At 33.2% G+C, this 12,181-nt stretch overlaps 2 protein-coding genes across 7 annotated transcripts in view; one reads left to right on the top strand and one right to left on the bottom strand.

The window, feature by feature from the left end:
• Window positions 1–12,181, bottom strand: part of LOC117572755 (1-phosphatidylinositol 4,5-bisphosphate phosphodiesterase) — a 76,281-nt gene that overhangs the window by 41,689 nt on the left and 22,411 nt on the right. The gene's annotated exons all lie outside the window — the stretch shown is intronic.
• On the top strand, window positions 3,085–4,416 carry LOC117566239 (putative uncharacterized protein DDB_G0286901). Its single transcript, XM_052004584.1, has one exon. It carries the CDS (start codon window positions 3,085–3,087, stop codon window positions 4,414–4,416), a length of 1,332 nt encoding a protein of 443 aa, XP_051860544.1.

Raw genomic sequence — 12,181 nt, 5'->3', positions numbered from 1 at the left:
GAAATATACGAAAGGCTATTTTTGGTTTATCCATAATATCCATCCAAGAATATATCAGAAGATTTCAAGAAATATACCAAAAGCTATTTTTGGCATAATATACCAAAAAATATACCACAAAAGCTATTTTTGGTGTATCGATAAAGACCAAAAATATACTGCTTAAAAATATACCAAAGACAATTTTTGATTTATTGATAATATAACAAAACTATACCGCAATGATAAACCAAAGTCTATTTTTTGGTATATCGATATTGTATACTATTCAAAATATACCATAGACCACAAAATATACTAGATAGTCAGCAAAAGCAGCTAAGACTTGATCAAAATGTGATATTAGAGAAGAAAACTGTCAATAAAGAAACTCAAGAAAACTTTGTAAATGAATAGAAAGAAGTCTATGATAAACCAATAAAAATAAAGCAGTTGCTGCAAACTCTGAATAAAAACTCAAGTTCAAAAGTTAACACTCATGGAAAAGTGTACAAAAAAAGTCAAAAATAAATCTATCCTAAAAAGAGCATAAAATACTAACTAATAATAAGTTATGGGACATTAAATTCAATTATTAGACTTAATAATGTAATATTAATGAAAATACTAATAAAGAAAATGGAAGATAAAAGTGAGAGATCCTCAATTTGAGTTAAAGTTCAAAGTATTATTCTTTGGTTGTTTGTAATTTCTAATGGAGGAAAATTCTTAAAGCAGATCGATCAAATAATTAGCTAAAATATTGAATAAAATATATCCGTTAAAGTATTTGCATTGAGGATAGCAACAACATTATTTTGTGTAATGCAACCCAACCAAAAAGGGGTTTTATGCATAATAAGGTAAAGGAAGGGTAAGAGAGAGAGGGAGAGAAAAGAGAGAGAGAGAGATAGGGAGAGAGAGGTGCATTGAGGAAACGCGTGCTTCGCATTAAAACTTTTTGCACTGGCAACTTTTTGTCAAGCTTTTTTCGCCAGCTTTTTGTTGTTATCGTTGTTGTTGTTGTTGTTGCCTGCTTTTCGGCGCTTTCGCATTTCACATTTCGCATTTCGCACTTTGGCTCGTGGCTCGTGTTACGGATTTGCGGGTTTTTCTTCGAAATGTACAAACTACGAAATACAACTAAAATGAAATTAAAATAATATAATTGTATATATGTATGTATGTGTGTGTGCGAGTATAAATTGAAATGAAACTCGTGCATCTCTCCCACGCTTTCTCTCTCTCTCTCTCTCTTCGTCTCTCCCTTTCTTACAGTTCTGCATGTGTCTGGGATTAATTATAATACTGTTCGGATAATGAAGGCAACGCGTTTCACCAAAATCCTCTTGAAACTTGCAAAGTTGCAAGTTGTATTGCGTTCTCCTTTCCTTTCTCTCTCTCTCTCTCTCTCTCTCTCTCTTTCGCTCTCTTAATATTCTATTTTTGAAGCAGCTGTTGAATAATTTTACGCTCTTTGATAGCTCCACTTGGGGGATTTGCAAACTAAACCAGTTGATTATTAAATTTTAAGCCCACTGTGAATGCAATTGTATTCTGCTCTGTTTGTGGTGAACAATTCGTTTTAAAATGCATTCATTTTATAAGGTTTTTGCATTGGAATGCCCTTGAAATTCTCACTATAATTTAAGGTCGGAAAATGTGGAGAGATATCGCCTTAAAATAGAATTACTAACAGTAACATGAGTAGTTGAAAATCACTTGAAATTGTATTGGTTACATTGAAATTTTTACGAGTCATTGAAATTTAACAGATTGTAAATAAAAGTAGAGAAAAAAAAACTACATACAAATTAATAAAACAAATGAAGTAAATAACATGTAATAAATCAAATGAATAAAGTAAATAAAAGAAAAAAATAAAATAATCATTCAGATTCTTGACTATTGAAAGCCAAAATAATGAGAAACATATCCTTGGTAACTATTTGTTCAACAAGTAAATAAAATGTCATAAAAAAATGAATAATATAAATGGAATAATATAATAATATAAAATAAAATGAACAAAGTAAATAAAGAAAAGACAACATAATAAAATAATTAGTTAGCTTCATAACTTTCTTGAGTATTGAAACCCAAAATAATGAGAAACATATCTTTGGTAAATTTTTGGGCAATAAGTTAATAAAATGTCGTAAAAAATTAATAAAATAAACGGAATAATGTAAAATAAAATGAATAAAGTGAAAAAAGAAAAAGAAAATAAATAATATGTCAGTTTAATAAGTTTCTTCATACATTTAAAATCCAAAATAATGAGAAACACATCTTTGGTATATTTTTGTGCAATGACTTAATTATCCCACTCTCATTATCTGTTATTAAGTTGCAACCTTGAGCACAATATCGGATGTCATGTGATTGCAATACGTTTGCTGTAATCCTGTTTGTCGTTGCACTTTGCGTATACTTAATACTGATGGCACAGGTTGCCATCTCTCTCTCTCTCCCTCTATCTTCTATCTCTCTCTGTCTCTGTGAGCTAATTGGATTGCAGCTGTTTGCAGTTTACACATTTGCTCACTCTCTCTCGGTCTAATCGCTGATGGCATCGCAATCATCAAAGCTGTTCCCGTCTAATCCTAAAACAACAAGCAAGCTTCGATAAAAACAGATCCGATTGGTGCCAATGCCATAAATTAGCCCAATATAGAGTGCAGTTCAATTGCGAATTGCAATTAATTAAACATGCAGGAGGAACACTACAGATAAAGAGAGAGGAGGGAGGAGAGGAGAGAAGCAACTATAACCTTCACCTGGAGTGACGGCATCGCTGCAGAAATGCAATCGAGGAATGACCATGGCGAGCAGCTCCTCTCCTCTTTGTATTTTGTGAAATGAGCTCAGCTGTCATTTAATCAAATTATCCAAGTCACCAATTAGAAATCTATACTCTGGGAATTCGTTCAAGTTCCCATTGCTTTAACCTTCACAGCACACACAGTCTTCTTTAGTATTTCATTTCGCAAAAGTACATTTTTATATTCTCTATAAATCAAAGTTTTTCTCTACAAACATTTTGATATATTTTGTAAAATAGAAAATTTATATTTTGATAAATTTTACACATTTCTTTTAACCATGAATTTTAACTACAAGTACAACAGTCAGAACAATAAACAGGCAGAGGACAACGAATTCAATGATAGCAACGTGATTAATATGATAAATCATGACAACGAGAACGAGAACAAGAAGCAGGCAGGCACCAACGAGTTCAACGATAACAACGGGAGGAATCAGATGAACGAGAAAGAGATCAAGAACAGCGATAACAACGAGAACGAAAACATCAAGCAGTTAGAGGACCATGATAATAACGAAAGGAATGGAAGCAATGGGATAAACGATAACAACGAAAACAGTGATAAGATTAAGAACGAGAAAAACAAGCAGTCAGATGACAACGAGTTCAACGTTAACAACCAAAGGAACTTGACGGACGATAAAGAGAAAATGAACAACGATTGTAACTTGTTAAACGATAACAAGAGCAACAAACAGTCAGAGGACAACGAGTTAAACGATAGCAACGAGAATAATGTGACAAGCGATAACAACGAGAACAGCGCAAGTAACTCGACAAAAGATAACAACGAGAGCATCGATAACAAGATCAAGAGCAACATGCAGTCCGAGAACAACAATAATAGTGAGTTCATCAAAAACAACGAGATCATCGATAACAACGAGAACTGCGATAGTAACTTGATAATCGATAACATCGAAAACGAGAACGAGAACAACAATCAGTCGGAGAATAATGATAATAGCGTAACAACAACTAACAACGATAGCGAAAACCTCGAGTTCAACGCTGATAACGAGAGCAACGCGATGAGCGATAACATCGATAGTAACTCGATAAACAATACCAATGAGCTCAGCGACAACAATGAGATGGCGAGCTGCAGACAGTCTGAGGACAACGATAATAACGCAATAAACGATAACAACGAGAGCGAAAACAACGAGTTCAACAACGAGAACGGAGATGAGAACGTGTTTCTCAATCAATTGGTGTCTTTAACAAACCTTCTGCTGTCGCTACAAGGTATGGAGCGGCTGCAAGGTGAGTTGCAACATTTAGCTGAAAGGCTGTCACAAATTCAGTTGCCGAATCAATCGCAAATTTCGCACTCGCTGCCCGAATGTCCATTATGGAGCTGTAGCCGTAATATCAGTTTTTCCAGCATTCAATCCGGATGTTGGAATCCAGAGAAATTCATTCGTATGCTCGATAGCCAGGACGTGATAAATTGGAGCGCAAATCTGCGAACTTGCCAGGATTATATCGATGCAATCGTTAACAACAGGCTGATCGCAATGGGAAATATCGACAAAGTGAAACAAATACTGGTGCACATCATTGGACTCATCACTCAAATCATTAGCAATGTAATCAATACTTAGAAATAAATTAGAACGTATTATCGATAAGTTAGTTTGAAGGTTTTCTTTTTAGATAAAATATTTTTAATCTAATTTGTATGTTACGCAAAAAAAAGGAATGCAACGAGAACTCAACTCGTTTGTTTTTGGAATTAGTTAGTTTGTAACGACTTCAACGATTCTAAGGAATTTAAAAATTTATATTTATATTTAGTTAGGTTTAAGATTTCCTATTTAAATTCCATATCTTTAATCTCAATTTAATCGGATTTGTATGTTGCACAAAAAAAAAGGAATGCAACGAGAACTCAACTCGTTTGTTTTTAGAATTATCGCATTAGTTTCTAAAGACATCAACGATTCTAAGGAATTCATAAATTTATAATTGCGCACGCATTGTGTATGAAAGCTTTTCCCCCTAGCTTTCCCTCTTTTCCATACTTTCCCCGTTTTTGTCACACAGTCTTTTATCGTTGGTTGGATTTGCTTTTCTTGTTGCTTTTGCAAGTGATTTGGAATTGTTCTTGGAATTCAGTTGCAATTGTCAGTGTTGAGTTATTTGTGCGGATCGCTATTTATAGTATATATATAGTACTTTTCTCTGTCTCTGCCTCTGCCTCTGTCTCTATTCTGCTTTTGTGAATGGCGCATTCCAGGGGGGCGACGTTGCCTTCGTTGAAGCTGCCCACGCTTCCCATGCTTCTTTTGGTGCCGTGTTGTAAACACACAAAAATTTCCCCGTTACACGTGCGGACATTTTTCTGCTTCTCTGTCGCTCATTATTATTCTAATTCTTATTCTTATTCGTATTCATATTATTATTATTGCGGCATTATGGTTGTTGCTTAGTTAGTCGGCAATTAGATAATGATTTATTTTTGCATACAATTCTCTCGTGTGTGCTATTTGAATTTTGATTTATTTGCACGCCATACAATGTAACAACAACAGCAACAACAATTAGAGATGCACGCATGTCGTGACACGATCAGACATATCGCTGCGTAAACACGCCCCAAAAATATGACGCAACACGTGCAAACACACATAACACAGCGACAGTGTAAACATGCCAAAAATGTCGTCATCGAGCGGAATCGAGAGCGGAGCTGACATCAAAACTTGTGCGAACTTTGGGTAATCCTAACAGCTCCTTTGTATTTGATTAAATCATTTAAGTTCTACAAAATAATGCGAATGATTGAAAAAAAGATAACTACATGCTATTTGAATTGCATTTCGTTTGCATCTTCGAAGTTTTCGCAATTGATTTCAGGTATTATTTTATATATTGAATTTTCATTTTATTAGTATGAATTTTCTATTTTATAGGTTTCTTTTAAATTATATAATATTATTATGTTTGTTTATGATATAGAAATAAATATTTATTTGTTTCATTTTACTTTTACTATATCAATTCATTTCAATAATTATATTTTAACCTGAGGTATTTATTGTGCAACTTTTCTATTATAAAATATTATTATAATAAGTTAGTATTTATTATTTATATTTATTTATTATACATTTGTATTATTATGGGTAAATTTTTATTATTTATCGATTAGTTGCAATATTTTTTTAGTTTACGGTTTATTTTTTTTGTTGGCTTTTTTTACCACAAAATTAACTTAGTTGACGATATTTGATGAAATATTTATTACAATTTTGTATTATTTATTACTATAGCTTACATTCCGATAACACATTTATCGATAACAGTGTCGATAGCTTAGCCACGCAGTTTGCAAGCTGCATTTGCTGACGAACGCAGTGTGCCATAGCAATCAGCTTTTGTGTGCGTGTCTTTGATCTTGGCAATCAACATAAATTGATAATCATTGGAAATGAAATGCGTTGGCAACACTTTGCGGAACTCAATCGAATTGTGTGTGTGTGTGAATTGCAGAGAACGAACAAATTTAATTTGATTTATTTATTAGCTGTCCATTATTTGTTTATAAACAATAAAAGCCCCCAACCACAAAAGAATGCGCATTTCAGGTTTATGAATATTTCAAGCAATCGCAAACAACCACAACAACAACAGCAGCAACAACAACAATAATAATAGCAACAATTGGGCAACAGGCTATGAAAATCACAAAGAAAGAAGGCGAAAACCAAAATCATTTTTATGGCAAATATTTATCTAACAGCATTTTAGGCGCTTGTCGAAGAGGAAGAGGAGGGAGATTAGAGAGAGAGAGAGAGAGAGGGGAGGGAAAGAGGGCGCCAAACGGCGCCGACAAAAGCCAAACAAAAGCCTCGAGGTCGTTTCATGTTGATATATTAACGTATGTACCGTTAATTAGTGGACGCCAGAGGGAACAACGAGAAAGAGAAAGAGAACGAGCAACGAGCAACGAACAACGAACAACGGATATATCTGATTATGTAGTGCTCGGGATAGATAAATACGTGCTACAGATAACGAGAGAGATACATTTCAGTTTCAGTTTCAGTTATGTTCTCAGTTCTGAGTTGAGTTCGTATCGCCAGATCTCGATTAATTGGCTGCTCAATTGTCTGTCAATCGATATGAGAGAGAGATAAGCTGGCTGGAGAAACTGGCTTCGTTAAGCTCTCTAGATTTATATGCTTGCACTTGCTTTTGCTGTTGCTTTTGCTATCGCATCGATCGCGTGTTAAATCGTGGCAGTCCACAAGTAATTTTCATAAATTTATTGCATACTTCTGGGTCATCATCATCATCATCATTATCATCAAAAACGAAAGATAAGCGCCAGCAAATCAATTAATATACACGCACTACAATATATAGTAAATATATTTATCAAGAACTACTACACTAAAAGAAAACAAAGACCAAATTCTAAAATTAAGAACATTTGTCTTGAAATAAGATAACATTAAGAACAAATTTCTATAACTAAGTCAAACATTAGTCGACAAAAGTTCAAATTTTCAATATAAGACCAAAAATTCTAGACTTCTAGACAAATATAAACAACCTATTATTCTGCTCTCATATCGACAAAGCATCAAGATGGATAATTTAAAAATTATTTAAAAAGAAAATATTCAATTAAGAATAAAAATTCTAGACTTCCAGATAGTTCCACATACGAAAAAGTAGACAAGCATTTAAAGTAAAGAGAAGAGTCAAAATGGATAATTTAAAAAAATATATTTGGAAAAGAAAGCGTCTGAGGCAATTTATAGTGAAGAGAAATACTACAATTTAAACTTTAAAATTTCATATTTAGTCTTGCGATTCCATAATATTATATTAATCTCGTGAAGTATTTCTCTTTAAAATGAAATTTAATATGAAATATGAAATTTTAAAATGGGCAAATAGGCAATAAATGCGATTTCATTTGTTTAAATAATTTAATAATTGCTTTTAATATTTAATAAGCAAATGTTCAAGCGATGTGCCCATAAATCTTTGTTTTTTACCATTTCCATGCCAAATTTAGGCTCATAAAGGCTACGAAAAATGGTCACTCTAAAATTTGTAGAACTTACTTCTTCGCACGTTCAAAATGTTGCTTATCTTGTTAACAGCGCTTAAAATGGTAGGTAAAAAGAATGTAAAAACTATAAAATAAATCAAATTTTGTTGTCTTGAAATAAGATTTTTAGTCATACAACTATAGGATTTATTTTCATTAATAAAAACTTGGGTCTTATAATAAATGTTCTTGATGATTAAGATGTGTTTTCTAGCATTTGAATTTTCATGTTCTTGACGCACTTTTGAGACCAATATTCTTAGTACTAAGATGATTTTATACATTTTTTTTTTGCTGTGTAGGCAAATAGAAATGCGCATTCCAAACACACAAACAAACAAAAGTTTTGTGTTCTATCATTAATTTTTGACGATTGTAAGTATTTAACATTTCTCTCTCTCTCGGCTCTTGTAAATATTTATCCATATTCTTGTGCGTCTCTTTTGTTCTTTGCCCCCCCTTGCCCCGTAATCCCCATAGACAACATTAATTACGTACTTGTTTATTATTTTGATGAAGTGCTGATGTATTTGTTTTCTGCCCAAAATTGAAAGCTTAAGAAATTGCCCAGGCAACCAGATTATACACACAAACACACACACACACATATATATATATATACATATATAAATATATCTATCTGTATACACAAAAGATGTTTTGTTTTTCGTTTTTTTTTTTGTTTTTTGTTTTTGCTTTCTTTTTGTTTTGTTTTGCTTGGGTGTTTTTAGGTGCCGTCAAAAGGTTAAGCGCTTCAAATTACAGGCTTCAAATTGGGTCTTGTTTTTTTTTTGGGTTTGAGTTTGGCGAGTCGGAGTCGGAGGGGAATAAAGGGCAGTTCTTTTTTTGTGTGGGTTCTGTTTAAAGTTGAAGCTTTGTCTGTTCACTGACCACGCTGTGAAAATTGCGTGAATTTAATTGCGTATCAAGACACATTTCCACGGTGCCGCAAAATCCCGCAAAAAAAAGACAGAAACAGAAACACAAACTTTCAAAGCAGCCGAAAAACGAAATGGAACGAAAATGAAATGAAATGAAATGAGAGAGAAAACAAGTTAAATGATGACTGCCTTTTTTTTGTCTTCACTGTTTCTGTTTTGTTTTTGCATTTCACTTATTTCTTCAACTTGTTTCTTTTCCAGCTCTATTCGCTTCCTTATTATTTGTGTATTTTTTTTTTCGTTTGTTTGTACTTTGAGCATAAACACAGCGAGAAGAGCAACGAATTTTTGAATAAATAGAATCAAATTTGGACGTGCTAAAAGTTAATGAGCGTCCCGGAAATCATTTCAAGTGCCAATGCTGAATTCCTGTGTTTGTTTGCTTCGCAAAGCGAACTCTGGACGAGGACATTGAATATCCTGAGGAACGCTGACAATAATGAAACACTTGCTGAATATCTTGGAACACTATTTAACTATTTTAGTTGAACTATTTTACAATTAATCGGGCCCATTTTTGTCATCTTGAAATATGTAAAGCAACGGAACGGATTGGAAGCGAAACATGCGCATATGGAACAGTAGAAATGAATCAGTTGAATTTCCTGAGGAACGCTGGCAATAATAAAATAGTTGTAAAAATATAGTTGAAAACTATTTAATTATTTTAGTTGAACTATTTTACAATTAATTGGTCATCTTGAAATATGTAAAGCAACGGAATGGAATGGAAGCGAAGCATATGCTAATGAAACAGTGAAATTAAATCAGTTAAATATTACGCGGAATAATGAAACAGTTGGAAATTTCTTGGAACACTTCATCTATTTATTAGGCTATTTTTGGCATCTTAAAGCATCGGAACGGAACGGAATGAAACAGTTGAATACCCTGCGGAACGCTGGCAATAATGAAACAGTTGTAAAAATATCGTGGAACACTCTTTAACTATTTTAGTTGAATTATTTTAAAATTAATTGGACTTGTGAATAACTATTTTAGGTAAAATATTAAAATTCTCTTCTCTAAAATTTCATTCACCTTGCAACAAAGTGGAAGCGAAACATTTATTCACTGTCATAGTTTCAAGTTTGTCAAGAAACAATTTAAGATACAGTTGAATTTCTATGCTAAACTTTCGCTGACAGAGTTATCCAAAAAGATAGAGACAGATTGAGAGAGAGAGAAAGAGAAAGTTGAAGCGTTTTGGGGGTTTTGCATTCATTAATAAAAACGTCCTCAGTTAATTGTCGGGCACTTGACTGAGCCAAGTCCAAGTCCAGGACCAAGTTTGGGCTTTAAACAGTGATGTGATAATAAGTTTCGTAGACGAACCGAAAATGGCATTCAGGGAACTTTGCACGTTATTCGCCTGCTTAAGCACACACACAAATACACACACACACACACATAAAGAGGCGAGAGAAAGAGAGAGAGAGAGAGTAGACGGCGTCAACCAATGACAAATAATTAATTGCGCACAATTTTGGGCCTTGTGAGCTTGGCGCCATCCTCTTAAGCGTCCTCGCTTCTCGCCTCTCTCTCTCTCACTCTCTCTCTCTCTTTCTCTCACTTCTCGCTCCTCGCATAACGTATCCATTTATAAATGGCACACGCATATTTATGCAAACCCCTGGCAACCCCTTCATCGTCACCGTCAGCATCAGCATCGGCAATTGTTGGCTCTTGGCTTTAGCGGGCCAACGCTGCGTATGAATGATGCCTCCATCGTCGCCACTTGACTTGAATTGTGTAAATAATGCGATAGACTCTGCTGAGCACTCGTCTCCATCTCCATTTCCATTTACATTTCCATTTCCATTTCCATTGCCATTTCCATCTGCCGTCAATGTTTCGCATCAATGCGATATGATTTGATTGCACTTGTGTGTGTTTCTGTGTGTGTGTGTGTTTGTGTGTGTGGGAGGATGTTGTGTAAGCGGTCGGTAGGCAGGCGGCTAATTAAAGAGGCGCTGCCAGGACATTGATCGGCTCGATTAGACGCCGGTGCTTGCCAATAATTGGCCTCATATCGAGATAAAGGCATCAAGCACGTCGACCAAGTGGGCCAAAACTGTTCAAAAACAGTGCGAGAAGCGAGCCAAAAAAAACAAAAAAAACACACGCCAACAGCAGCAACAGACAAAGATTCAGAGACACAACAAGCAGCACAATTTAACAGACTTGTGGTTACCCTTTAACTAACAACTGTATTATTTTTTTTAACTAATTAATAAAAAATATACTATAAAATTCCATAAATACTCTATACTGGAAAATATACTATAAACTTTCAAATATACTGAATACTTCTAAATATACCATATACTGCATAGTATATATTATGTACTTCCTTATATATTATAAGCTTCCACTTTACTTTGTACTTTTATATATACTATATACTTCCAAATATACTGTATACCACAAAAAATACTATATACTTTTAAATATACTGTATACTTTTAAGGATACTGTATTCTTCCAAATATACCATATACTTCCATATACACTATTTACCTTCAAATATACTATATACTTCCAAATATGCCATATATTCTATAAAATTTTATATATTCTTTATACTTTCATATATACTATATATTTCCAAATATACTGTATACTACCAAATATATTACATACTTTTTAATATTCCAAATATACCATATACTGCCATATATACTGTATATTTTCAAATATACATTATACTTTGAAATATACTGCATAATTCCTAATATACTTTCATAGATACTATATACTTCGAAATATATGGAATACTACCAAATATACTATATAGTTTTAAATATACTGTATACCAATATATAGACAATATGTTACAGTATATTTAAAAGCATATTATATATGTATATGGTAGTATACAGTATATATAAAAGTATATAGTATATTTGGTACTACCATATACTTTCATATATACTGTATACTTCCCAATATACTGCATACATCCAAATTACATGTTAGCTGCAGTCATATTGTATTAGTTGTCCAATTCTTGAAGTTCAAAATTTACTTTATTTGCTGAAGTTTTGATGTTAGAGTAAGATAGAGAAAAAAGAAATTTGAAAACAGCAGAAATTCTTGGAGTTGAATATCTCTTTTTTGCAAAAGTAAGGAGAAAAGGAAGATGAAAGTAGCAGAAGGTCTCGAAGTTGAAAGAGCTTCACATTATTTGCTGAAGATTTGATAAAAGTTGGGAGAAACCGAAGATTGAAAATAGCAGAAATGAATTTCAGTTTTAAGCAAACTATTTTAGTATTGTATTTGAATGTGAGAGTTTGAATTAAGAAAGTTTTTTAATTGAAGTTCAATGATTATAAATGAAATTTATGTATTAATTTACTA

This window comes from Drosophila albomicans, chromosome X (genome assembly GCF_009650485.2).
Source record: "Drosophila albomicans strain 15112-1751.03 chromosome X, ASM965048v2, whole genome shotgun sequence".
NCBI classification, from domain to species: Eukaryota; Metazoa; Arthropoda; class Insecta; order Diptera; family Drosophilidae; genus Drosophila; species Drosophila albomicans.
Note: the sequence above shows the minus strand (reverse complement) of the source record. Positions and strands in the feature narration are given on the sequence as shown.